This window comes from Callorhinus ursinus, unplaced genomic scaffold, assembly GCF_003265705.2.
Source record: "Callorhinus ursinus isolate GAN/ISIS: 27379988/994484 unplaced genomic scaffold, GSC_fseal_2.0 scaffold106, whole genome shotgun sequence".
Lineage (NCBI taxonomy): Eukaryota > Metazoa > Chordata > Mammalia > Carnivora > Otariidae > Callorhinus > Callorhinus ursinus.
The window spans coordinates 680,337-707,554 of NW_027397168.1; the positions used below are offsets into that span (position 1 = coordinate 680,337).

Genomic DNA, 27,218 nt, shown 5'->3' on the forward strand with positions numbered 1-27,218 from the left:
ATTGACCGGTTAATGAGAATTCTGTGACAAAGGCTCATAGGAGCCCAAGCCCGTCCTTCCCCGAGGGACTGTGGTTCCGTATTCATCGGTTCAGCATTCACTATGACTTTATAGACCATAACCCCCATAGGTAAGAAGAATCAGTGTACTGAGCGACTGGAATGAGGAAGATACACTGCATTGAACCAAATAAAGCATCAAAATTATTTTCACCTAGTTCCTTTTTTACTTTTGGAAAAATGGAGACACGATTTGGCAGACAGCATCGAGGGGGACTGACCCTGCTGGATCTCTCTAGAAGTCTAGAGACCACGGGTTAAGAATGACCGCCTCGCCCATGTCCACTGGGCTGCAGGCCAAGGTCCCTCACATATGTGGACCATAACCCCACCTTCCTCCCGGCCTCCGGTGTCTCTCCATAGAGTGTCCCACCCACCACCCCAAAAGCATCTAACACTCAGAGACAACACGTGTCCCTCTCCTCAATAGCCTCCCGTGGCTCCCTATTACCCTTGGGAGAGAGTCCAAGCTCCCCAGCCTGGCCTCTGAGCCCTTCTGGAGCTGATGCTCTCTCTGTCTTATCTGCCGCCCCGCCCTATCTCACCCGACACCCCAGTCACACGGAAGGACTCACCGTTCCCGGGAGCACACTGGGTTCTCGCTCCCTCTCCTCAGGAAATGTGTGTGAGACAAGACTGACGGATGGCCGGAGTGCATTTGTGATGGCTTTGTAAATCCCGCGTGATTAACGATAATTATAGCTAGCATTTACTGAACTCTGTGTATTACCAGCCCCTGTGCTAATCCTCACAGCAGCCGGGAAAGGTAGGTCCTATTATTAGCTCCGTTTTATAGTTGAAGGAAGGGAGACTTGCAGAGATTAAATCTCTTGCTCTGTGTCCCGCTAGGGGTCAATGGCACAGTAGGACATTTCACACACCCCCTCCCCCAGCCTCTCCAGTGTGGGTGGACGTCTGCAGGGCAGGAGCTGGGGACAGATGTGTGTCAAGGTTGCTGACTTCTCTCGTTTCCATTCAAATTCAACACACATTTCCTGGGGCCCGTGAGGTGGAGCTGGTACCAGCAGACAGGTTCTGTCCCGGCTGGGGAGGAGTCTAGAAGGTGCCGTGCGCAAGGATGCAAGCAGTCATAAAACAGGTGTCACCTTTCTAATGGAGGTGACAAAGTGGGGTCCAGAGGGGACTCTGAAAGGGCTTGACAGGGATCACGGGTGGAGGAGAAAGAGGCCCCCAAGCAGAGGCTTGTCCTATCGGAGAAAGAGGCCCCCAAGCAGAGGCTTGTCCTATCTGGCATTCAAGTTAAGACAGATTGGTGGAGAACTCTGCAGTCACGGAGTGGGTTGCCGGCTCTGGGGATAGAGAGAAGGCAATGCGAGCAACAGTTCCTGCCCGCAGAGGCCCATCTACAGAGACCGGAAGGGGGCGGGTGGCTGTCCAAGGCCTGGAGGGGATGGGGTGCTGCGGGGCGATGTGTCAGGGGGCCCTTTCTGGGGCGACAGGAGCAGTCTAAAGTTCATCATGGTGACAGTCACACGGCTCTGCGACCACACCGAAGGTCAACGACTGGTACACTTTAAAGAGATGAATGGTGTGCTAGGAGAAGCCTATCTCCATAAAGCTATAAAAAAAGGTCCCCATTCTGGTGGCGCTGACATGCTAGCGAGGCTGCAGAGAACGTGACAGAGCGTTTAACACCCCCTCTGCCTGTGGATAACAGCGATTTTCAGCAAAAATCATGGAATAACCAGCAGCATTGTTTTCTTGGTTTGGGGGGGTTTCTTTTCTTTTCTTTTTTCTTTTCTTTTCTTTTCTCTTCTCTTTCTTTTCTTTTTTCTTTTCTTTCTTTCTTTCTTTCTTTCTTTCTTTCTTTCTTTCTTTCTTTCTTTCTTTCTTTCTTTCTTTCATAAACTTGAGTTTTTAGAGCAGTTTTAGGTTCACGGCAAAATTGAGAGGAAGATACAGAGATTTCCCATAGACTCCCTGCCCCCACTCATGCATGTCCCCCCTCCCCCACTATCAGCGTCCCCCACCAGAGGGTACGTTCGTTTGTCGCAGTTGATGACCCACACTGACTCCATAATCACAGAAAGTCTATAGTTTACATTGGGGTTCGCTCTTGACATTGCCCGCTGCACGGGCTTGAACGGATGTATAATGACATGTGTCCACCATTATAGTATCACACAGAGTAGCTTCACTGCCCTAAAAATCCTCCGTGCTCCCCAATTCATCTGTCCTCCCCTAACTCCTGGCAACCACTCACCGTGTTACTGTCTCCATAGCTTTACGTTTTCCAGAATGTCCTACATTTGGAATCATGTGGCATGTAGCGTTTTCAGATGGGCTGCTTTCACTTAATGATGTGCATTTAAGGCTTCTCCTCGCCTTTTCGTGACCCAATAGCTCATTTCTTTTTGGCGCCAAATAATATTCCATCGTCTTGCTTCCAAGTATCCTCTGTGTTCAGGGTTTTGTGTGCAGGAGAGATTTTCACTTATTTGCGTGAACACTAAGGGGCATAAGTGCTGGGTGTCTCTCACATTACAAAATGATTTTTAGGAGCCATCACTTGTCATTTTTTCTTATATATATATATATATTTAGTTTGCAAACAATCAGAAATTGAAAAGAACACATTCCAATGTTAGAGATATCAGCTCAGCAAAGATTTCAGGTATAAGCTCAAACTTGCACTTCAGTAAAATCTGTTACATTGTGTGGCGGGTGCTCTGCTTCTCCATTTCGAACTTGATCTGCAAATACAAACTCCAAGGGTGACAGAGAAGGTCAGCACCCCAGTTTCTCAGGCTCTGTTTCTTTGTGTTTAGAATCACCGTGCCATCTATGTGTACTTCAAAACTACCATTTTAAACATAGTGGGGACGTGGAGTTCCACAGACGCTGAAGGCATGGGTTGCATCTGAAGTGAGCTCGGACAATCTGATCCTCAGGAACTTACTCTCAAAACGAATGTGGGTAGTGGAGTCTGCGGGCAGCGAGGTCAGCTGTAAACTGGGTTTCTCTCCATTGACTTGCATGTGCAATAGAGTGCTTCATGAAAGGATGGGGGAAGGAAGTAATAAAATGTGCTAATTATATACATGAATATATACACATTGTATAAATGTACATGTCCATATGTATTCTATATGTATATACACATACGTATATGTTTAATATATGTGTGCATATTTATTATATATTTAATGTATAATATTAAATATTGTAATATTTAATATTGTACTATTGTTACTATTTACATAGTAACACTGGCAGCAAATGTTTGGAACTTAGATCAATAAAACTGTTTCACAGGGAGGGGTTTCTTTTTTTTTTTTAAACGTATTTTTTAATTTAAATTCAATTAATTAACATATAGTGCGTTACTAGTTTCAGAGGTAGAGGTCAGTGATTCATCAGTTGCATATAACAGCCAGTGCTCATCCCACCGTGTGCTCTCCTTCATGCCCATCACCCAGTTACCCCATCCCCCAACCCCCTCCCTTCTAGCAACTCTGTTTCCTAGAGTTAAGAGTCTCTCACGGTTTGTCTCCCTCTCTGATTTCGTCTTGTTTTATTTTTCAGGGAGGGGTGTGTGTCACTGACATTGGTTCTGATCGTGGGTGCATGACATCAGTGAAAAGTGGACCAAACGTTTTGTTTGGTTTTCTCCTTGTTTTTATTTCCTCTGTGGCCAACGCGTCCCTTGTTGCCTGCATCTAGGGCAGGCTGCTTCCCTGTCGCCCTATCACACCACTGAGGGCGGATTCCACTGGATGGGCAGAAGTTAGGAAGTGGTTGAGCACGTGGAGAAATAGGTCCCTGGAGTTTTGCCGGTGGGCGTGTAGGCTGGTGCAGCCTCTCAGTGAGCAAGGTGGGAGACTTGAGTGAAAGCGGGACCCCCATGTCTGAGGATTTCTTTTCTGGGTGTATTTGTCCCTGAGAGATTTTCCACAGAAGGCAATCTGGATGTGCTGACTACCATCCCCTCGTCCATCTGTCTCCTTTCTGTCTAGGTGACCCCTTCCGACTGCATCACCTGGGCTGCATCTGGCTTCTGTTTGGGTTCAGCCAATGGGAAGCATCGGCAGGTGATCAGAAGGCGGGAGCAGTGACAGTGACCCTGAGCAACTCATTTCACCTTTCTAAGTAAGCCTCAGTTTCCCCTTCTGTAAAGTGGCGGTGGGGTAGATTATAACCTCATTTATTTGTTGGACAGTTATTTGCTGTGAATCCAGTGTGTGTCAGGCAGGGTGCTGGGCACTGGGGACACAGGGACGAGCCACACAGGCACCTTTCTGTTCTAGTGAGGGGTGGTCGGAGGCCAATTTGTAAACCAAACACATTAGCAAATGAGAAGAAAACAATGAGGATGGTGGCTTTATCCTCCCCCGAAAGATGTGTAAAGAGGCTCTGAGAAATAATTCATCAGATGATTTAGCAAAAACAAAGTCTTTTTAAGCATCTACACTGTGCCAAGCAATACTCGAGGCTCTAGGAACCCAGCGACACCCAGGCAAGATTTGCACCCCGGCAGACTGCACGTGTGGATAGGGATGGTGCTATGGGTTACATTGTGCCCCCCACCAAAAAAGATATACCGAACCCGCAGTATCTCAGGATGTGACCTTTTTGGAAACAGTGTCACTGCAGATGAAATTAATTAAGAGGAGATCGCATTGGAGGAAGGTGGGTTCCTACATGATTCTCCCACAGGAAAGGGTGGAGAGATGGCCAGGTGCGGCCACCGGCGTGTGAAGATGAAAGTGAAGGAAGTGAGGCATCTACAAGGCAAAGATGGAGGACAAACCCCCAGAAGCTAGGCAGAGGCAAGGAAGGCTTCCCCTGGGGGTGTCAGCGCATGGCCCTGAGATCTTCCACTTCTAACTTCCAGAACTGTGAGATGATACTGTTGTTTGAAGCCCCCTGGCTTGTGATACTTTGTTACAGCAGCCCCAGCAAACTAGCACAGGTGGATGGGCATACTGGAAACAACCAAAGAAACCAACTTACTTTTGACAGCCAGCACCATGAAAGAAACAAAACAGATTACAGATTGCAGGTGTTTTCTGTGGGGTGTAACAAATGACTACAAACGCAGCAGCTTAGAAGAGCGCCCCCTTATTAGCTCACAGTTTCTGTGAGTCAGAAGCCTACACAAGAATGTTGGGGTTCTCTGCTTCCGGAAGGCTGAGAGATTCCCATTTCCTTGCTGCTTGTTGGGCAGAATCCACTCTGTTTTCAGAGGCTGCCTGCATCCCCTGGGGCAGGATCCTCTCCTCCTTCAAAGCTAGGAACAGAGAATCTCCCTCTTGTGGAATCCCCCTCAAGCTCCAGAAAGAGCCCTGTCCCTTTTAGGATGGGGGTCACCTGATTAGGCAAGGCCCACCAAAGATCCCCTCCCTAGCTTAAATCAACTGATTTGGAATCTTTTTTAAAAAATTGTATTGCAGTATAATTGACATAAAATATTATATTCATCTCAGGTGCACAACGTAGTGATTTGACAATTGTATTCCTTTCACAATGCTCGCCTCGAGAAGTGTAGTCACCACCTGCCGCCATAAAAGACTATCGCGGTATTACTGAATATCATTCCCCATGCTGTACTTTTTCATCTCTCTGACTTTCTTTTTTAAAGATTTATTTATTTGAGAGAGAGAAGAGGGAGTGCATGTGCACATGAACAGGGGGAGGAGCAAAAGGGGGAGGGAGAGAAAATCTTAAGCAGAGTCTGTGGTGAGCGCTCAGTCCCACGGCCCTGAGATTATGACCTGAGCTGAGATCAAGAGTCACCCACTTAACGGACTGAGCCACCCAGGCGCCCCTCATCTCTTTTTTCTTATAGCTGGAAGTTTATACTTCTTAATCCCTTTTATCTTTTTTCCCCATCCGTTCACCCCCCTCCCCTCTGGCAACCACGTTTGTTCTCTGTCTTTATGAGTCTGTTTCTGTTTTGTTTGTTTTGTTTTTTACATTCCGCATATGAGTGAAATTGTATGGTATTTATCCTTCTCTGTCTGACTCACTTCACTTAGCATGATGCCCTCTTGCTCCATCCGTGTTGTCTGGCTTGGAGTCCTGGTGCCGTGTGCAAAGTCCTTCCGCAGCGGCTCCTAGACTGGCCCTGGGAGGAGGTGCATGGGCACCAGGGGAGCAGGAATCTTGGGATCCAGCTGAGAATTCTGCCTACAACAAAGGATTGATAGAGGTGGGGTGAGGTAGGGAGGGCCTCGTAGAGGAGGCTTGAAGGGGCAGACAGGGGAGTCATTCCAGGCAGAGGAATTGCCCATCCAAGGCTGAGAGGAGGAAGCCTGGTGGGTGCTGGGAACCTGCAGCTAATGCGTGTGGCCTGCAGGTCCCCGAACATGGGGGTGATGGTGAAGAGTAGCTACAATTATTATCCTGATATTAGGAGCCTGGAGGTGGCCAGTCTGGAAGGACTCTCTCTCTGGCCCCCTTCTTCCAGTGACCTTGGGTGGGTCACTTCCCTCTCCGTGGCTGCATACCTGGTGCCAGCAATGCCCCCCCCCCTTGACACAAAGAGCCGATTCGGGAGGAGGGCAGAATGTGGGCAAAGCCCCTGCGGTGGGAAAGGAGGGTGGCTGGGGCTCAAGCAGCTGGGTGAGTGGCAGCAAATATTTATGCAGCACAGGTCTGTGCCAGGCACAGTGCTGGGTGTGGTGAGATAAGAGGCCCAGGAGGCAGCGGGGCTTGGCCTCTGAGGCTGAATTCCAAACCACCCCCCAGGAGGCTGGGAGCAGCCAAGCCGGAGGGAGTTGTAGCTCCACCTTCACGTCCCTGGATGTCCCTGGATGTCCCCTTGGCGCCTCAGAGCCCCTCTGGAAAGGGAGGGTGTCCGGCTCCCGATTCACACGCTCAATTCCCTAGTTCATCTGGATCAAGTCTCAAATTACTCCTTCCCAGAAGCCCTCCGGGACCACATAACTGAAGTCACAGCACCTGCCAGAAGCCCCTGCTTCTCCGTTAGCATTATTCTCTCTTGATGGCACCTGACTTTAAAACAGGTGGGCTTCGGGGCGCCTGGGTGGCTCAGTTGCTTAAGCTACTGCCTTCAGCTCAGGTCATGATCCTAGGGTCCCAGGATCGAGTCCCGCATTGGCTCCCTACTCAGCGGGGAGTCTGCCTCTCCCTCTGACCCTTCCCCCTCTCATGCTCTCTCTCGCAAATAAATAAATAAAATCTTAAAAAAAAATAAAACAGGTGGGCTTCAATGAAATAAATAATGTTGTAGGGGACTATAATATGCATTTACATGAGATAAATCCCATCCTATGGGACTATCACCCAAAGTACAAAAGAAACAAGAAGCTTAAATAAATATTTGATATCTTGTTACGATATGCATGCTGCAGTGTTTAGGGGTGATGTGACCTAATAGTTGCAAATTGTTTTGAAATGAATTTCTTTTTTTTTTTTTAAAGATTTTATTTATTTATTTGAGAGAGAATGAGAGATAAAGAGCATGAGAGGGAAGAGGGTCAGAGGGAGAAGCAGACTCCCTGCCGAGCAGGGAGCCCGATGTGGGACTCGATCCCAGGACTCCAGGATCATGACCTGAGCCGAAGGCAGTCACTTAACCGACTGAGCCGCCCAGGCGCCCTGAAATGAATTTCTTTAAAGATATATGGGAACTGTCTGCAATTTCCACTCAATTTTTCTTTGAACGTAAAACTTCTCAAAAAAGGAAAGTTGATTAGTTTTTTTAAAGATGAGTGGTGGACAGGCTGATGGATGGGTAAATGAAAAGATAGACGGATAGACAGGTTCATTATGAACAAATAGAGCAAAATGCTCACTGTAGACTCTAAGGGCTGAGGATACACATTTAGTGTCGAATTCTTTCCATTTGCTATGTGTTTTAAAATTTTCAAATGTTGGGGCACCTGGCTGGCTCAGTCAGTGGAACATGCCACTCTCGATCTTGGGGTCCTGAGTTTGAGCCCCATGTTGGGTGTAGAGTTTACTTAAAAAAATTTTTTTCAGGGCGCCTGGGTGGCTCAGTCAGTTAAGCGCCTGCCTCAGCTCAGGTCAGGATCCCAGGGTCCTGGGATGGAGCCCCTCCTTGGGCTTCCTGCTCCGCGGGGAGTCTGCTTCTCCCTCTCCCTCTGCCCCTCCCCCCGCTTGTGCTCGCTCACTCTCTCTCTCCCCCCCAATAAATCAAATCTTTAGAAATGTTTTTTTCAAATGTTAAAAGGAAAAAGGGAAGTGACATCGTGCCAGAGACTCTCTTCTCATCTCATATGGAGTAGAAATCAGAGTCCTTTCGAGTCCCTGTGGGATCTGGACTCCCATGTTCTCCCTAATCCCCTCCCCCTTGCTCCCTCCTTGTCTCTTTCTCCCTCCAGTCCTAGTGGCCTCTGTGCTTCCTGAACACACCAGTCACATTCCCACCTAGAGCCTTTGCATCACCCCGTGCACGCATCCCCCCTTAAGATGTTTTATATATAGGTTACCTGCCTACTATGGTTTCCTGTCGGCCTCCTGCCGGTAGAATGGAAACCCTATGCGGGCAGGGATTTGTGTCCATTTCATCAACCAGAGGACGATTGGCACCTCTGACAGTGCCCAGCACATAGTGAGGCTCAGTAAGTACTTGTGGAATCAGTGTTCTGAGTTTGTCTATCTGTGTCTCCTGCCAAAGTGTAACCTGATCTATTTGTCCTCTGATGTTTTTCCCACATGCAGAATAGTGCTTTGCACATAGCCAACAGCTCGGTAGTTTTAGGATGAAGGAAGGAGGGGAGGGAGGGAGGGAGGAAGGAAGGAAGGAAGGAAGGTAGGAAGGAAGGAAGGAAGGAAGGAATAACAGGGTAAGAATGAATCTTTGCATGAGGCTTAAGAGCACAGGCTTTAGAATCACAATGCCCAGAGACATACCCAGATCTACTTACCAGCCAGGAGATCTTGGGCTTCCTTCTCCTGAAAATGGAGCCCCCATGGGGAACCCTCACCCTCACATATCCCTGATGGGACTGTAAATGGTACAGCCACTTTGGGAAACAGTCTGGCAGTTTCTTAAAGAGTGTATCATGAGCTTCTCACAAAGCCTAACAATTCTGCTCCCGAGAATCTGCCCAAGAGAATAAAATCTGTGTCCACAAGCGTGTTCATAGCAGCACTATTTACAACAGCCAAAGAGCAGACCCAGCCTAGAGGTCCACCAACAGATGAGTGGATAAACTGAACACAGTCTATCCATACAATGGAATGTTACTCAGCCATAAAAAGGGATGAAGTGCTCATAAAACTTACAACGTGGATGAGCCTTAAAGACAGCGTGTGGAGTGAAAGAAGCCAGACACGGAAGGTGACATATTGTATGATGCATTTATAGGAACTGTCCAGAAGAGGCAAATCTGTCGAGACAGAAAATACATCAGTGGTTGCCTGGAGCTGGGGGTGCGGATGGGAAGTGACTATTCGTGGGCACAAGAGATCTTTGGGGTGGACGTGTCGTAACATTTGCTTTGGGTGATAGTTGCACAATCCAATAAAGTCACTAAAAGGCACTGAGTACCTTTAAAATGAGTGAATTCTATGGTATGCAAATGATATCTCAAGCTGTTTAAGAGAAACAAATGCAGCCCAGGATAGCATCTATCAATTGATCTTGTTGGGAAGAGTAGGTGAGCTAATCCATGCAATGCCTTTAGAAGGAGCCATAGGCTAAGTACTCAAGAAATGTGTTTTGTGGGGTGCCTGGGTGGCTCGGATGGTTGGACGTCTGCCTTCGGCTCAGGTCATGATCTCCAGGTCCTGGGATTGAGCCTCGCCTTCGGCTCCCTGCTCAGCGGAGAGTTTGCTTCTCCCTCTCCCTCTGCCTCTTCTCCTCCTCATGTTCTGTCTCTCTCCCCGCCCCCATATCTGTCTGTCTCAAATGAATAAATAAAAATCTTTAAAAAATGTGTTTTGTATGATTAAGAACATGTGGTTGAGGTCATATATGTAAAATGCTCAGCACAGGGCAAGACAAGCTACACGGTTTGATTCATGAACACCAGCACCGCTTCTTCACAATAATAGCGACCCTTTGGGTGTTTTGTCATGTCTTGTGTCTGTCCCACATGTCTAGGGCTCAGTCTTCTCGTCTGCAAAATGGGAGAACTGGGCTCTATCCTTAGGGACCTTTTCTCACCCTAAGTTCTGTGTTTTGTTCTAGGAACGTTTCTCTCCGGATGCAGTGGATCCTCAAGGCAGAGTAAGCCTGTGGGGAAGGGGGCAGGTGGTGGGCAAAGCCCAGGAAGGGTGGGGCATGATGCCTCAGGGCTTGGAGACTGGGATGCAGGCAAAGAGGGGGCTAATCCTGAGCATTAGATTAGCCTGGCTAAGGGAGTGCCTGCTATGGAGTTGGTCCAGCCTGGGCTCAAATTCCAGGTCACCAATTCCTAGCTATGAGATTTTGGACAAGGGACCCCCTCTCTGAGTGCTGTCTTGCCCTTAGAAAGTGATGAGGATGTTTTCTAATCCCCAGTGGGGTGGTGAGGGTTCCCTGAGATCAGTTTTATACCAGCCTGGGAAAATAATCATAACAAAGCAACAACAGCAACGACCTCCTCACAGGTGCCAACCCGTTTTCAGCCCTCCCCACAAAGCACCTCATTGAATACAAAGAGTTCAATTCATGGTAGTGATTTCCAAACTAGGACAAATAACTTAACTTTAATCCTGTTTGCTCCTTCTGTAAATTGGGCTATATAATCCCCTCCCTCAATGAGTTGAATCAATGAGGTTGAGCTGAAAAGGTGTCTGGCCATGGTAGGTGCTGGCTAAATGGTGGCCCATGTTTGGATATGGTAATAGGGAGCCACTGAAGGTTCCTGAGGAGGGAGGTAGCTTTGACATCATGAAAGCACACCCCAGCTCCCCACACCTGAGGCTGTTATGGGATCTAGTTTGTTGAAGAACTGGTCTCATTTGGAAACCCTAATTTATTTGTGCCAATATTTGATTATTGTCCACGTCCTCTGCTGGTCTGTAAGCTCCACGAGGGCTGGTGCTCAGGTGGTCTCACTCATCACTCCATCCCCTGCATCCAGCCCTGGGTGCTACAGCGATAATCAAACGGGCTAACATGGATTGAATGCCTACTACGTGGCAGGCACTGTGCCAAGGGCTCAGCCAAGGTGTGTTGAATCTTTGCCAGGGAGAATTCTGCAAAGCTCTGGGTTGTCAGTCATCTCCCTTCCTACACCCTCAACCTCCATGTTTCTGGCTTCCCTCCCTCCAGCCCTGCCCCTGCCTGGTGTTTTCATCGCACTAGGGAGCAATCCTCCTTCCCAAAGCCTCTGTTTGTTGCCCTGGAAAACTGGGATGACCTCACCCCTTTTCCTGGCCTTACAGGCATGAAGATACCTAAGTGGTCGAGGTCATCCCCATTATTTGCATAGGAAAGAGAGAGCCATTGAAGGCGCTGGGGGGAGGCAGGAGGTCAATAGAAGGAAAGAGAAGGGGTGTCAGGAAAGATGGCTTGAACACATCTTTCCCTCTCCACTCCTTAAGACCCAAATAGGTGGGTGAAGAAAAAACCATTAGAAGGTTTGCAGAAAATGACACTTTCCCTCAACCCCAATTTCTTGCGGTTTCTCAAACATGCAGCACCAAACTACCTCATGGCCTTTGTCCCTGCTCTTCCCTCCACCCAGTCCTTCACTCAGGTCAAAGGTCACCAGAGGGCCCTCCCTCCCAGCCATGCAGTGTTCTCGGTAGCCCTCATTAATACCTGGTGCTCTATGGCAGATCAGTTCATTATCTAGGGCAGCCCTGTCCAAGAGAACTTCTTGCAGTGATGGAATGTTCTAGATCTGTGCTATCCAACAGGGTAGCCACCAGCCATATGGGGCTACTGAACCTTGAAACTCTGTGACTGAGGAACTGAACGTTTTTAATTATTTTATTTTAAATCGACTTACTCATTCTAAATCTAAATGGAAGCAGCCATGTGCGGCTAGCAGCTAAACCGTATTGGGCAGTGTGGATCTAGAATTCTAGCTCCTCATGGCTTTCTCATCTCCAGCATCCCCAGGGCCCAGTGCTGTGCCTGGCAAATGTCTGCTGAAAGAATGCATGCAGAGATTGCACAGGGGGGCCATGGGGCTCCCCAAAGATGCCTGGGCAGATGGTAACCAGTGTTGCCATACTCCCGATTTTTCTCTTGAGTTTCTTGGTGTCTGAGCACCTCCCTCCCGTTCCCTGATGTGGGAATCTGGATCCTTCCTGCTTGGAACGCAAGGTCAGTGCCTGTTGGATGAATCCCGCCTCACCCTAGACCCCCCCTCTAGCAGCCCCCACAGACAGCCCCACTCTCTCCTGTTTCACGAACTCACATTTATTCACAGACAGACAAAAGGACAGGGATGGACCTTTGCTCACTGGGGACCCCAAGGGTCTGGCAGTTCCAAAGAGGTGATGGTGTCCAGTGTGTATAATGGGAGACAGCCAGGCAGGGGATCCCCCCCCCCCCCCAGTCTCCATCTCTCTGGCCAATATATTCCGCCTCCTTTTCCAACTCGTCCTGCCTTCAGAGGCCTATTGGGGCAAGCAGTTCCTAGCCAGCATCAGGGGTCCTGGGGGTGGGCGATGGGAGGGAGGGGCGGTCCAGGCCCCCCCCCTTAGTGTTGAGGGCTGGAAGGGGAAGGGTGGGTAGACAGGAGGCGCCTCTCCTTCGACTTCCCTCCTCCATATTGCAAACCGGGAGCGAAATGGAGGGGCCAGGAGTGGGTGTGAAGGTCAGGAGGCCAGGCCTCCCAATCCGCGCAGGTGGGCCTTGCTGTCAATCTCTTCTTCCTCCATCTCGAAGGCTGAATGGTCTTGGCTGTCGAAACAGGAGGCGCTGAGGAAGACAGGGGGAGCCGGCGGCGGCGACTGGGGTGGGGTTCCCGGGGAGGGTGGCTCTTCCTTGATGTGTGCAATGGGCAGCGGAAGCCCTTCCTCCTCCTGCCCAGCTGGCGGGGGCGGCGGGGGCGGCGGCGGCGACGGCGGGGCCTGGGCCTGGAGCGCCTGCAACGCGGCTGCCCTCTCCAGCTCAGCACGGTGGCAGCGCTGGTGACGCAGGAGGCTGTAGGCGCGCGAGAAGCGGCGCGGGCAGCGCGGACACGGGTGCGGCGCCGGGCCCCCTGCGTGCACCTGCGCGTGGCGGGCCAGGTCGGCCAGCCGCTTGAACTCCCTCTGGCAGCGCACGCACTGGAAAGGGCGTGCCCCCGAGTGGGTCACCCCGTGCTGCCGCAGGTGCGCGCGGCGCCGGAAACCTTTGCCGCACTCGGGGCACCAGAAGCGGGGCTCCCCCGCGGGGGGCCGGGCCGGGGTGGCGTCCCCTCCGTTCTGCCCGCCTTCTCCCCCCTCGGGGGCGCTCCCGCACTCTGCCCCTTCGCCCCCCTCGGGCCCCTTCCCTGAGTTCCGTCCACCCGAGGCCATGTCGTCCTTCTTGCCCGCCGGGGGCAGCGGGGCCAGGAGGCTGAGCGCGCCGTGCACGCGGCGGTGCTGGCGGAGGTAGGAGGCGAGGCGGAAGGCCAGGCCGCAGTCTGGGCACACGAAAGGGCGGTCAGTGGAGTGGACCAGCCGGTGGCGGGACAGCGACCAGGGCCTGGCGAAGGCCTTGAGGCAGATGGAGCACTGGTGGCGCTTGGGGCGGGGCGGGGGGCCCCCTTCACCCTCCTGTTCTCCCTCGGGGCGCAGACACGGGTGCGCTTTGAGCTCGCCCTTGGTGGCGAAGGCTTCGCGACAGCGGAGGCACAGCAGCGTCCAGTCGGCCTGGAGCAGGACCTGCTTCTCCTCCTGCCGGCCAGCCGCCAGGGCCAACTCGGCCCTCAGCTCCGCCGCCCCTGCCTCGGCCTCCTCCTCCTCCGACTCCCGGGGTTCGGCGCTCGGGGGGGCCGCCAACGTGGCCGGCTCGGGCCACGCGGCCTCCTCCTCAGCGGCCCCAGCTGCGGCGGTGGTGGGCTGCTCCGCACCCGCGTCCTGGGAGCCCCAGCTGGACTCGGCTGCCTCCTTGGCCGCCCTCTCGATGGCCAGCTCGACCTCGCCGCCTGCGTGCTCCTGGGCCAGGTGGCGCCGGAGCTGGGCCGGCTCCGGGAAGGTGCGGGGGCAGGCCGCGCAGCGCAGTGGGGGTTGGGGCCCGTGGCCTCGCAGGTGGCGGGAGAGGTGGGCGGGCCGGCGGAAGGCCTTGGGGCACAGGGGGCAGGCGTGGGGTCGGAGGCCTGAGTGGCTCAGCCGGTGCCGGGACAGGTAGTAGGGGAAACGGAAGAGGCGGCCACAGGTCGGGCAGGGCAGGGGCGCCCGAGGTGCTCCAGCGCCCCCCCTGCCACGGCCACGGCCCCTACCACGGCCTCGGCCCCGGCCCCGGCCCCGGCCACGGTGAGGTGGGCTGCCCTGGGCGGGTGGAGGGGGCTGCGGATCCATGCCTGTAAGGAGAAAGAGGAGACAAGGAGACATGGGGGGGGGGCATGGGGGGGGTCAGATAAAGGGAGATGTGTGGAGTGAGGCAGAGAAGCAGAGACAGAGAGAGATGGAGATTCAGTGATGGTCAGATGTTCAGCCAGGCAAAGGAGAGAGCCAGCAAGACAGAAAGAGCAGAGACCCGGGGACAGACAGACAGCAGGAGAAGCAGTAAAGACAGGATGGTGGGAGCCAGCGGGAGAGAGAGATGGGACTCCCAGCAGAGACAGAGAGGGAGAGAAAACAAAGAGATTTCGGGAGAGATGATGCAAACACAGAGATCAGAAGAGCCACAGCAGGATGGAGGTAGGGAGAGACAGAGAGACAGAGAGAGGGGACAAGCCAGAGATACAGAAGAGGAGACAGGGAGTCAGCCAACTGCTTTTCCTCCAGGGGGCCCGCTGGAGCGTGTTGGGAGGGGCTGGGATCCAGCCTGTGGTGCCCGAGTGGAGCGGGTACAATTCAACGTTGGGAGGCCCCGGAAATGCAGTGTGGGTGCCCAGACCAGGGTCTGGGAGAGGCCAGGGGTAGGAGGGCTCAGATTCTTGGGCAGGGGGGGAGGCTGGGGCCCTGGACTCCTGGGACCGAGAGAGATGGGAGCTGGGGTTTGGAACCCCAGGTTTGGGAGGTGACTCGGATCCACTCCTGTAAGTGGGGGGTACGGATTCCTGGGTCCTAGCGGCAGGGAGGATTGGGGGAGGGGGGGCTGGGGGCTCAGCTGGCCGAATTCTCCAGGGAGGAGGCGGCGAGGGCCCGGCCCCTGGACGCCTGCCCCCCATCAAGGCTGCTAGGGTCCGGAGCCCTAGGTCCCCACGGGGGTCCGAGCTCCCCACCGGGCCCAGCCTGCGGCTCCCCGCAGGCGTGATCAGCAGAACTGGGGCCGCGGGTCGTGGCCTCGCGGACCTCCGAGCCCCGGCCCTGGGGCTCGGCCCCGACCGCTGGGCGCCTGGTTCTTACCTCCGCCTCCTTCAATCCTTTCTTCCTTCCCCGCGGCCGGCCAAACGCGGACGGTGGTGGCGGGGCGGGAGGGAGGGCCCGAGCGTGGTGGGGGGTGGAGGAGGCTGGGCTCGGTGTCACAGCCTAAGCCTTCCGCCCGGAAACCCGGCCTCTCGACCGAGCCCAAAAGAGGAAAGACCGGCTGCAAGGCCGGAAGCGGGAGGTCGAGGGGACCCAGAGGGGCGGGGGGGGCGGGCGGCTTGGATTCCTGGGTCCTGTACAGGGAGGGGGCTGGGGGCCTGGGAAGCCGGACGCAGCTCCCCTCCCCACCTCAGCAGACACACATATTCATTCATTCCTTCAACAAATACACATTTATCAGGTCCTGTCTGTGCCAGGCACTGTGTTGGGCGAGGGGATGCCAGGGGAGGGAGGTGAATGAGGCAGTGGCAGAAGCCTCAAGGAAAGTAGGGGCGCTCTGGACTAGAACCCCACTCCAGCCTTCACTTGGCTGCCTGAGCAAGCGACTGTCCCTTCCCCTAGCCTCAGTACGCCCCCCCCCCGCCACCTTATAACAAGCCCTGCGTATATTCATTCGCTCTTAAGAGACCAACATGTACTGAGCACCTACTGTGCTCCTGAGTCCTGCATATATTTTGCTATATATATTCACTGGATCCTAAGCTACCGATATTTACTGAGCACCTACTGTGGGCTAGCTCTGTCCTTGGTGCTGGAGCTACCATTGGACCCTGTCTGCAGGAAGCTCACCGTCAGATGGAGGAGGCAGTCAGACACAGATCCAGTCGCCTTCCTGGAAAATGTGCTCTAACGCAGGAAAGAGGATTTGGTGGGAAGACAGAGAACAGAGAAGGCACTGAGCTGATCCCCCACTGGGGTGAGAGCAATCCTCAAGGTCTTCCAGGAGGCAACAGTATTTCTGCTGAAACCTGCAGGAAGAAAGCCAAGGGTTGGAGATGAGAAGGATAAGTCAAGGGAAAATGAGAGAGAAATGCACCTCAACACATCTCAAATGCCCGATGCTGAGCAGGAAAGTCTTGTTGCAGAGGTATGCCTGCAGCCTGTCGCCGTTTAAGGTGAAGTACACGCTGAACGTTGTCCACGAGAGTGTGGGAAACAGGACCTTTTTGTACATGGCTGGGGCAAGTGAAATTTGGAACAGCCTTAATACGTGAGCAATTCTAGGAACTTATCTGTCAGATCTGTTCAGAAACATGCAAAACGACATCTGTACCAGGTGAATCAGTGCAGTATTGCACACTGAAAAAGACTGGAAATGAGCTAAATGCCCATCCGTAGGGGATTCGAGTGGCGTCATGATTGACCTGCCCAGTGGAATGTTCCGTATCAAAAAAAAAAAAAAAAAGATGAAGAAACTTGCTGTGTAAAAATATGGAAACACTCCAAGTGATAATGTGAAGTGAAGGGGGGGGCAGGCAGAAAGGAAGGTGGAAAACAGCCTGCCACCTGTTCTAACTATCTGTGCTTATCAGTAGGTTGTGTCTGGAAGAAGAGGAAACTAGCAACATTGTCTAACTCCCAGAACTGAAACTTACTGCACTCAATCCTTTTGTACTTCTTGAATTTGAAGCCACGTGAATGCATTCCATATTCAAAAAAGTAAAGGAACAAGAATAAAATGGGGGGGGGTAATAAAAATAAATAAAACAAAAATAATAGCTTTGTCTTGTAAGTGCTTTACAAATACAAACCCAATTGTTTCTCCTTACCTTATGGAGTTGGTCACATTATTCTCCCATTTTAAAGAGCAGTAAAGTGAGGTACCAAAACATTTCAAAGCTAGTGAGTCTCAGTGAGTCTTTGCATTTCACAAAGAGATGGGAGAAAAGACAGAGGTGAAGAGCATGACTTTTAAAAGCGCCTGGTCAATAGTACGACTTTTTAAAGGATATATACATATGAGTGAAAGTCTAAAAATATCCATGGAAACAGTAGGCCACCAATTTGGTGGTAGGAGTTACCTTGTAGCAGGGAGAAGCAATCAGATCCTAGAGGGGCCTATGGAGAGTGAGGTATACCTCTAACGTTTCAAATATGATAGACAGTATATGGGGGTGTGTGTGGCCATCCCACTATCTAGTTTCAGAACTTTTTCATCTCCCTCAACAGAAATCTAGATCCATTAAACTGTCACTCCCCATTTCCTTCTCCTCCCAGCCCCTGGCGACCAATAATCAGCTTTGTCTCTCTATGGCTTTGCCTACTGCAGACATTTCATATCAGTTGAGTCATACAGTACGTAATCTCTTATGACCAGCTTCTTTCACTTAGCATGTTTTCGAGATTCATCTATGTTGTGGCATGTATCAGTATGTCACTCCTTTTACTGGTTGAATAATATTCCACCATATGGGTATACTGCATTTTGTCCATTCATCTGTTTATGGATATTTGGGTTGTTGCTACCTTTTGGTTATTGGGAATAGTACTGTTATGAACGTTTGTGTATAAGTTTTTGTTTGCATGGTTGTTTTCAATTCTTCTGAGTCTATACCTGGCTGGGGGGGGTGTTATTTCATTATCTATATTTTAAAGGCTTAACATTTTTTTCCAAAGGAAGGAAGGGAGGGAGGGAGGGAGGGAGGGAGGGAGGAAGATAGGAAGATTCAAGAATGGAAGAGGGAAGAGCATATTGGGGTTGGAGAGGGAGATCTTGTCTTGGGGGAGACTCCAGGCCTTGGATTAGGACATCAAAGGCAGCAGTGTGGTGGAGAGAGGCCGGGAGCTGCACGAGCCACCGTGTCAGGCCTCTTAGTCCAGGCTGAATGCTGGACACATTCCTAGTGCACTGAGAAGCCATTGAAAAGGTTTTAAGCTGGAAAGTCACATGATCCGATTAATGTTTTAGAGAAATTCTTGTGGGACCCGCGTGGAGGCCCGGCCGAATGAAGGGGAGACCAAGGCTGGGAGCAGGGAGGAGGCGGGGCGCGGGCCCAGGTGAGAGAGGGGGCCTAGGCACTGCCGGCCCGGGCGGGGCAGCAGGTTCTCGGGCAGGGGGCGGGCCCTAGCGCTGATTGGCTCAGGACGGCACTCCTGGGTGCCAGTCCCCCTGCAACTGCCTCCTCATTGGTTCTCCTGCCTCCAGCGCCCCTACTGCGCGGCCAGAAATCACGTCCTGTCAACCTCCCGCGGCTTCCCTGCCCCTCCTCCCGTGTTCCTCACCCCCTGCCTGGAAGTCTCGACAGGTCTGGCCCCTGGAGCCTCCCTCAACTGTTGGCTACCTCTCTCTTGCTTCACTCCGCTCCAGCTACACCACCTTCTTTGCTCTTTGTGGACTCAGGGCCTTTGAACGTGCCATTCCCCCCTGCCTGGAATGCCCTCCCCTGGATTTCCGAAGAGTGTGCCTTACTCCCCCTCATTTCTTCCAGACGTCCTCAGAGACACCTCTCCTGTCCACCCTAGCTAAAACAGCCCTCCCGTCACCCTGTAGTCCTCACTCTGCCTTAATTTTCAAACTGTCCTTATCGCAAACAAGCAGTTGGCTACTCGTGGATTATCCACTGATCGCCTATCTCCCCTCCCCTGGAATATAAACTCGCTGAGGGCAGGGGTCGGCTTTGCCCGTTTGCTTAACCGCTCACCCGTCAGCGCCCAGCCGCGCCCAGAAAAGTGGATGAAGAGTGAGTGAGGAGGAGTGAGGCTGGGGCTTCAGGAGAGCGTGACTCTGCCCCGAAGGGAGAAGACAGGTGGCGGGGACTTGCGGAGCTCAGCTGAGCGTGCAGGTGGCTGGCTCGACTGGTCAGCTGCCAGAGTCGGCTCCGGCAGCAGACACGTGAGCGTCGTCAGCTTCAGGCCAGTAACTGGCGCTCGGGAGAGGCTGAGATCGCCCGCAGAGTATAATCCTCCCCACCCTTCTGAGCCTCAGTTAGCACATCTATAAGATGGGGCCACAGTGAGATGAGTTAGGTACGAGGTCCAGCCCTGCGCCCCGCCCTTGGGAGGCCCGCGGGGGAATGGGTGAGTCCCTGTCGCTATTGTCTCAGAAAAGATTGGGTTGGAGGTGAGGTGGGCGGAGCCTCAGCCTCCAGAGGTCCCTATTCATTAACCCCTAGCCTGCGGCCATCTCCATGACAACCCTGGCTAGTGTCCAGACCCTCAGTGCTCCGGCAGAGCAGGTCTCCAAGTGGGTGGGTCTTGTCCCTGGGGCGGTGCCTGAATCTAAGGGGGACGGGTCTTGTTTCTTCAAGGCGGTTTTTGGGTTTTGGTTTTTGCCCCAGGGGATGAGTCTTGTTCCTGGTTCCTGGGTGGGAGAGCGGAGAGGAAGTATCTTTAAGGTTGAGCGTCCCCAGGAGCTGACCTGGGGCCTTCAAATGGGCAACTGTGGATCTCCAGGCAAAAATGTCTTCTTGTTTTCTCTCCCCGCAAATATGTCTCCCTCCTCTAATTTTTTTCCTTGTGAAATATAAGACGCATAGACTAAAAGGGCACGATACAGATGCACAGTTAACAAATAATTATCAATAGATCACCAGATTAAGAAACGGGATGCTAGCAGCTGCCCCAGAGTCCATAGAACGTTCGGCAAGTCCCATTCCAAGCTTAACGCATCCAACCCCACTGTTCTGAGTTTTATGGGAGAAGGTTTTCTTGCTTTTCTAGATGGTTCACTACCCACAATACATCCTAAACAATATTATGGTTTAGTTTTGCTTGCTTTTGGATGTTAAGTAAATAGAATCATACTCTGTGTAGTTGACTTCGTGTGTTGGGCTTCTTTGTAACTTTGCATTCATGTAATTGTGTGTGTCTGCACCCCGGTATTTCACTGCTGTATAGTATCCCATAGCATAAGATACCACCGTTTATTTATCTGCTGTATTGTTGACGGATGTCTTAGTCTGTTCCAGCTGCTGTAACAAAATACCACAGACTGGGTGGCTTAATAAACGACAGAAATTTATTGCTCACAGTTCTCTGGAGGCTGGAAGTCCAAGATCAAGGCACCGGCATGCTTGTCTTCTTGGGGAGGCCCTCTTTTGGGCTTATGGCCAGTGCTTCTTGCTGTGTCCTCACAGGGTAGGAAGAGCTGGGGATCTCTCTGGAGGCTTTTACATGAGGGCACTGGTCCCTTGCATGAAGACTCCACCCTCATGACTTAAGCACCTCCCAAAAGCTCCATCTCCACATACCGTCACATTGGGCTTTAGGATTTCAACATAGAGATTTTGATGGGAGAACATTCAGACCATAGCAATGACATATCAGTTGTTCAGAGTTTGAGGCTGTACAGATTGCTGCTGGGAATGTTTAAATGTGTCTCCTGGTGCAGGTGAAAGGGGTTCTCTAGGGTTCGTGCCTAGCAGTGGGATCACTGTGTCACAGGATACACACATCTTCAGCCTTATCAGTGCATGCCAATCTCCCAGGTGTCTTAAATTTAAGAAGCTCAAAATGGAATTCTTGATCCCCCTAAACCCATACCCAAACTCATTCTTCCCCTTTTCTGGCCTTAACACAAACTGCCACCACCCAACCAGTCCCTCCTGATTCCTCCCTTTCAATTACACACACACACACACACACACACACACACACACACACACACACTCTACCTACAGAATTCATCTTGAATCCACCCGTTTCTCTTCACCATTCTGGTTTAGGCTCCTACGCATCTCTCCTGCGGGACTGCAATTCCTTCTCCACTTAGCAGCCAGAGGGAACTTTGTGAAGTGCAAGAGTGGCCACATCCCTCCACGTTAAAATCTTGGCGTGCAATTACCTGGAGAGCACAAACGCCTGTCTTGGCCCACCAGGCTCTGTGGGGCCTGACCCCTTGACACCCCTTCATCCCTCTCTCCTCTGTGCCCACCCGGCTCGCTGACCTCTCATCACCCTTCGGGTTTCAAATTGAATGCCACCTCTGTAGAGACGTCCACGGGACACCTGCGCTGAGATGGCATTGTCACGGGGTCACTCACGTTCTTAACACCCTTCCTCCCCTCCTTCAGCATGCTCAGAACCACCTGAAATTACTTCCATTTCTTTACTTTTGTCCACCCCACTGCTCAAACACTAAAAGATAAGCCCCACGAGGAGTTCTTTTTTCCTTCACTGTTGGATCCCCAGAGAGGCATACAATGCCTGGCACAGAGTAGCACTCAGGACAGGAATGTAATCTAGTGCCTAAGAGAAAAGAGGAATGGCTGACTCCTTCCCTGACGGGTGAATCCTATCCTTGGGGTTGGATACAGTGTCTAACGTATACCTCTGGTCACCTGGAGGCAGAGTCTAAGATACAGGGTCTCTTCTTAGGGCTAGAACTTTTCTTTAAGGAGACGGTTTTGTTTGTAGGGGGCATGTCTTATGGGATTGATGGTGTATAAAGGGCATGTCTGGTTCTATGGGGCACATACAGTCCATTGGAGGTGGATCTTGTGTTTAAGGGACAGGGTTCCACTGAGATGAAACTTAAGCCATTTTTTATTTTAATGGTCGTGTACTATCTAAGGGACTCCACATTCGCCAGGAGGGAGGAAAGATTTGCCAGGCGGGAGCTTCTATTTAGGGAGCTCATCCTAAATCAGGGAGGGAGAAATACCCTACCTCTCTGGAGCCAAGGATCAGAAAATGAGACAGCAGTGACTGACAGGACAAGGTTTATTGGGGTCCTGGAGACATTAGGGAGTGGGATGAGGGGCAAGGTCGGGGCTCACGGGGGGAAGCCCCGAGCCAAACCCCCTTCCCCTTGGGGTTGAGAGGAACACAGAGACAGACAAACCAACAGAGATGGAAAGACAGGTGCTACAGCAGAGTGGGAGGAAAACCCCAATGTCCACCACCTCCCATTCAGATGAGTTCACAGGCTGGGGAATGATGTGGACTGGCCCACACTCTAGAGGAAGGGAGGAGTGTCTGCTGTATTCGCCTAAGGAGGGTGGGTACAGGCCACAATCTGGACCAGCCCATTCCAGTGGACAGGGGTGTGTATCTGATTCAGTTCATTCTACTGGGCAGGAGGGATTTCAAACCAGCCTATTCTAGTGTTTGGGATGGGGAAGATCATTAGGATGGATCCATTCTGCAGTAGGGGAGACCTAATTGGGGAGGGGGGTTGAGGGCAGAGGGCATCTACCCTGGTCCTCTTTCAGCATAAGGAATGAAATGGGGTGGGGGGGAAGGCAGATTCCGGCTATATCCATTTTCAGGGGGGGCACCAGTGACTGGTGGGTAGCATTCAGGGGGATCCAGGGAAGTTCGGGGACATGGTCCCCCACATTCTCCAGATCAAGGTCGTTGGGAATGATGGCTCTTGGGGAGAGGGGCAGTCTTCCTTTGGGGGAAGGACGCCCATCTTTTATTACTAGGGTCTTCAAGATGAGAAGTACTTGTAGAGACCCATTTCTCATTGCTAGGTCCCCACAGCTTGGGGAGGCTTGTTGATTTGGGGGTGCTCAGGAGTCTCTTCCTAGATCCTGGACCCCGGAGCTGAGGAGTCCTTCCATTTATTTGCTGCCCCCAGCTCAGGGGCCTGTGTGGGTGTCTGGTGGCCCGCTATCTCCCGCCGGGGTCCCCTGACGGCAGGGCCCGGGGATCTGGCCGCGGGCCCTGAGTGCAGCCCCTGGGGAGGGGCGGTGGGGCACAGGCGCAGCCTGGTGGCGTCAGTCCATGCCCCGGTGCAGCTTCAGGTGCCGTGAGAGGTTGCTGAGCGTGATGAAGCCCTTGCCACAAATGTGGCAGGGGAAGGGCCTCTCGGTGCCATGCAGCAGCCGGTGGCGCTTGAGGTAGCACTCGTGGCGGAAGAACTTGCCGCACTCGAGGCACGGGAACGGCTTCTCGCCCGTGTGCACCAGCACGTGGCGCTCCAGGTCACGCGGCGAGCGGAACAGCTTCTCGCACTCGGAGCAGCCGAAGATCTTCTTGCCCCGGCCGGAGCCGGACGCGGCCTCGCCAGACGCGGGCTCCCCCTCCGGGGCCACAGGGGCCGCCTCCGCTCCGCCGCCCTCGCCGTGGCTGGCCCGCCGGTGCTCCTCCAGGGCCGCCAGCGCCGCGTACAGGGCCCCGCAGTGGCCGCAGCCGTACGTGGCGGGGCCCGAGTGGGCCTCCAGGTGGCTGGCCAGCGCTGCGGCTGATGCGAAGAAGGTCCCGCAGTCGCACTGGTACAGGGTGTCTTCCGACGCCTCGGCCGCGGCCACCGGGGCAGGGGCCTCCCCGCCGCCTTCGGGGAGCAGCCCCGTGAGCTCGGGCACGCTGCCCCCAGCGTGGCCCAGGAGCAGCCCGCCGTCCCAGGCCGCTTGGGCGTTGCCCACCTCCGCAGCGCCGCCGCTGTCGCCGGCTGGGTCGGGCCCAGCGCTGGCCCCCGGGGCCCAGGCCTGCACCGGGGGCGCGCCCGGGCCCTGCAGGTCGTGCGTCAGCTTGTGCCGCTCCAGCAGCGCGGGGGCGTTGAAGTCGCGCTCGCAGCGCGGGCACTTGAAGGGCTTCACATCTGTGTGCGCCGCCCAGTGGGCCGCCAGCTCACGGCCGTGGTCAAAGCGCCGTGCGCAGGCTCCGCACGCAAAGGGGGGCAGCGAGGCGGCGGCGGCGGCGGCCGCCTCTGCCAGCCCCCAGCTGCCCGGGCCTGCCCCGGCCCCCTCCGGGCCCTCTCCGCCACCGGCCCCTGCCCCCCCGCACACTGAGCAGGGCCCCACATTGCAGCAGACGGAGCAGGGTGCGCTCAGGGCCGGCAGGCCTGGGCCGGGTTGCAGTGGGGACGGGAGCACCCCACGGTGCTGGCGCTTGAGGTGGCGGCCCAGGCTGGAGCGCGAGGAGAAGCGGAGCTCACAGACCAGGCAGCAGTAGGGCTTCTCACCAGTGTGGACGACCTGGGAGGGAGGGAGGGAGAGCCTAGCATCAGGGCTGAGGATCTAGCATGCAGGTCACTTTTCTGCACTCCCAGAAGGGTGTGGTCCAAGCTCCCTGCAGCTTCTACAAAGCCCCACCTAGCTTCAACCCTCTCGCTTGACTTCTCCCATTTGGGCCATGTTGGCATTCTTTCAGTCCCTTCATTTTCAGGACCTTTGCACGTGCTGTTCCTTAAAGCTGGAAGACTCTTCTTCCCATTCTTCCAGACTAACTCCTAACTCATTTTCAACCAGCCCACCTAGGAGATTGGGACTCCCTGGGAGAGTGGCCAAGTACTAGGGCTCTGAGCACTAACAAAACTGGGTTCAAATCCCAGCTCTGCTTTCCACTCTCAGTGACAAATGGACAAGTAAACATCATCTCTGGGACTCTGCTTTTCTCCTCTGTACACAGGCACAATAAGACATGCCACTTCACAGGGTTCTTGTGATGATAGGATAAAATCATCACTAAAGAACGACTCAATTACTAGAAATTAGGATTATTGTTGACAAAGTTTCCAATGTCCTACTGATGTCCTTTACGGCAGTAGATGTTGGGGAAAGGTGGAGAGGAGCTTTTATAATCCCCTGGGGTGGGAGGTGGCTTTTCAAGGTACATGTCCAAACTTCTAGAGCAAAAACTGTCCAACAGAATTTTCTGCAATGGTGGAAATGTTCTCTATCTGCCACTGACCAGCCACCAGCGACATGTGGCTCTTGGGCACTTGAAATGTGGCCAGTGTACCGTGCAAGACTGTGCCTTTACAGATATTGGCCTTTGGGAGTAGCAGAGACAGATTTTGAACGACGAGTCCTTTCGATCGGTAGTGCCTGCCTGGAGAACTGTAAGGCTAAATGAGAAAACAGAGTGCTCTCTGCTGCCCAGCGTGAAGCCCTGTGGCTCCAAGGGTGTGTCTAGCCCAGAGAGGCCAGTCTGGGTCCAGCCTGCGGGACTCACCTGGTGGTGCAGCAGGCCGGTGGAGTCTCGGAACCCTTTAGGGCAGGCAGAGCAGCGGTAGGGCCGCTCGCCGGTGTGTGAACGCAGGTGGTTGGCCAGGTTGAAGCTGTGTTTGAAGCCCTTGCCACAGCGTGGACACGCATGGGGTTTGAGTGCAGTGTGCCGGGCGAAGTGGCGCCGAAGGTCTGAGCGGTAGCGGAAGCTCTTGCCGCATTCACTGCAGTGAAATGGGACCCGGGGAGCAGCAGCGGGAGGTGCTGGGGCCGGGGCAGGGGCAGGGACCGGGGGCACTGGCAGCGGGGCATCATCCATGATGGCGTGGTGCGAGGGCAGTAGCAAATGGAGGCTCTCTGTGGAGCAGGGAGGAGACATGGAGGGCAGGTGGAGTCAGCTTCCCATGAGCGCTCTCCATCAGGCTCCCTGGACTCACACACCCACCATCTGTTCCCTGGAAACCCTTCCCACTTCCCTCCAAGCCACAGCCACCGTTCTGTAGGCCCCTCCCACTCTCCTACAAACGCTTCTCCCACTCATCTGCCGATCTTCCTAACCAGTCCCAGGTCACTTCGACCTTACTGGACGGTTTTTAAGCCTCTTCCCTTCTTTTCCAATGGACTCCCCACTCCTCTCTAAACCCCGCCCACTCTCAATCAGGGCCCACCTAGTCCTCCCAAAGTCCCCACACTGTTCCCGAAGCGTCTTGTACTCCTTGACAAGACCCTTCTGAAAGGCCCTACCACTGTTCTTCAAGAGTGAAAACCATCTTCAGATAAAGAGTCACATTCCTAGGGAATGAGAGGACAAAGATTTGGGGCCAAGTGCACTTGAGTCAACCTTCCAGGGCGACCAGAACCAGTCCTGGAACCTCCAGTGAAACCAACTGAAACTCTGTCCATCTGCAAAATAGGGAGGGGGGGGGAGTACCTACCTCATGGAGTGGAGGTGAGGATTACGCAAAACTGGGCCACAGCCAGGGCTCAACAGGTAAGCTGTTCTGACTGCTACTATCCGCTAGGCTCCTCTGAGTTCCCTAAGTCCTAAGGTCGGCCTCCAAAACACCACTCAGTTTTTCCTTGAAACCTAGCTGGAGGGAAGCCCCGTTCTTTGCAAGACCCTCCCCCTCAATCTCCCGTTCTCAGCCTTCCCCTGGGAGCCCCTCCCTACCCCTGGAAGTCACTGCACTTACGTTATGAAGACTTATTATTTCCACTAAGACTAGCCAAGTTGCACACCTCAATCCCGTCACCTCACCGTGCCTACTTCTAGACCAACTACTCCCCTTCTACTCCAAGCTGCGCCCACCTTCGCCCTGAACCCCATTTCCCCACTCAGCCCCCGGTAAGTCCCTTCCATCCTTCAAGCCCAGCCCATTTCCATTCTAGGCCACGCCCACACGGGAAGCTCCTCCCTGCGATTGCTCCGCCTCTGCCACCACGAAGCCCCGCCTCCTTCCCACCCAGTTGCCTGCAGGGCTGCCCCCCCCACCTCCCCAGTCGGCTCTGGGACCGAGGCCCCGAGTACCGGCCTTTTGTGCCCCTCCCCCCTGTCCCTAAAAGGTGCGGCCCGGGGCGCCCGGGGCAGAAGCAGGTCAAGCGGGACCCGCAGCCGGGCGAGTCCACCTCGCTCGTTCGGAGCGGGGGTTCTGAAGCCCTGGGGCGGCCCCAGGAAGCCGGGAAAGTCAGTCGGCTTTTCTCTTTAATTACTTACACCTCCCTCTGGGCGCCGACATTTTGGGCAGCGGGGGTAGCGTCACTTCCACCCGGGGGCCCCTCGACTTCCGCCTCGGCTCCTGTCTCCCCCCACACTCCTCCTTTCTCCCGCCCCCTTGGCTTCCCCCTCCTCACCGCCCGCCCTTCTCCCTGTTTCCCGTCCCATCCCCTAGCACTGGAGGTTGGAGAAGCCAGGATGGCGCCATCTTTGGTGAGGGCAGGCTAGAGGCGGGGCCTGGGGTGACTCCCGGCACCATACAGACTAAGGGCAACAAAC

General features: G+C 53.6%; 2 protein-coding genes and 1 long non-coding RNA gene across 5 annotated transcripts; 1 reads left to right on the forward strand and 2 right to left on the reverse strand.

Annotated features, from left to right (window-relative positions):
- Positions 1 to 668: 668 nt before the first annotated feature.
- Positions 669 to 16,946, forward strand: LOC141371825 (uncharacterized). Its single transcript, XR_012377067.1, has 5 exons — positions 669 to 825; positions 2,849 to 3,020; positions 4,037 to 4,169; positions 10,204 to 10,242; positions 16,173 to 16,946. It is a non-coding gene; the product is annotated as an uncharacterized lncRNA (long non-coding RNA).
- ZNF579 (zinc finger protein 579) lies at positions 12,354 to 15,532 on the reverse strand. Its single transcript, XM_025849399.2, has 2 exons — positions 15,432 to 15,532; positions 12,354 to 14,440 (listed from the first exon to the last, which is right to left on the reverse strand). Exon 2 carries the CDS (start codon positions 14,436 to 14,438, stop codon positions 12,771 to 12,773), a length of 1,668 nt encoding a protein of 555 aa, XP_025705184.1. The 5' UTR covers positions 14,439 to 14,440; positions 15,432 to 15,532; the 3' UTR covers positions 12,354 to 12,770.
- A 5,088-nt stretch (positions 16,947 to 22,034) lies between the features above and the next one.
- On the reverse strand, positions 22,035 to 27,044 carry FIZ1 (FLT3 interacting zinc finger 1). 3 transcript variants are annotated; one of them, XM_025849233.2, is made up of 3 exons: positions 26,940 to 27,044; positions 25,233 to 25,582; positions 22,035 to 24,253 (listed from the first exon to the last, which is right to left on the reverse strand). In XM_025849233.2, the coding sequence occupies exons 2-3, from the start codon at positions 25,542 to 25,544 to the stop codon at positions 23,054 to 23,056; spliced, it is 1,512 nt and encodes a 503-aa protein (XP_025705018.2). In that variant the 5' UTR covers positions 25,545 to 25,582; positions 26,940 to 27,044; the 3' UTR covers positions 22,035 to 23,053. The 3 variants fall into 3 exon arrangements, with proteins under 3 accessions (XP_025705018.2, XP_025705019.2, XP_073745409.1); XM_025849234.2 differs by having other exon boundaries at positions 26,161 to 27,044; XM_073889308.1 differs by lacking the exon at positions 26,940 to 27,044 and having other exon boundaries at positions 25,233 to 26,144.
- Between the last annotated feature and the right edge of the window lie 174 nt (positions 27,045 to 27,218).

Coding starts and splice junctions, on each gene's coding strand:
- FIZ1 (XM_073889308.1), bottom strand. CDS start 25,604: ATGTCTCCTCCCTGCTCCACAGAGAGCCTCCATTTGCTACTGCCCTCG. Junction 24,254..25,232: donor CCGGCCTGCTGCACCACCAG/GTGAGTCCCGCA, acceptor CCTCCCTCCCAG/GTCGTCCACACTGGTGAGAA.
- ZNF579 (XM_025849399.2), bottom strand. CDS start 14,438: ATGGATCCGCAGCCCCCTCCACCCGCCCAGGGCAGCCCACCTCACCGT.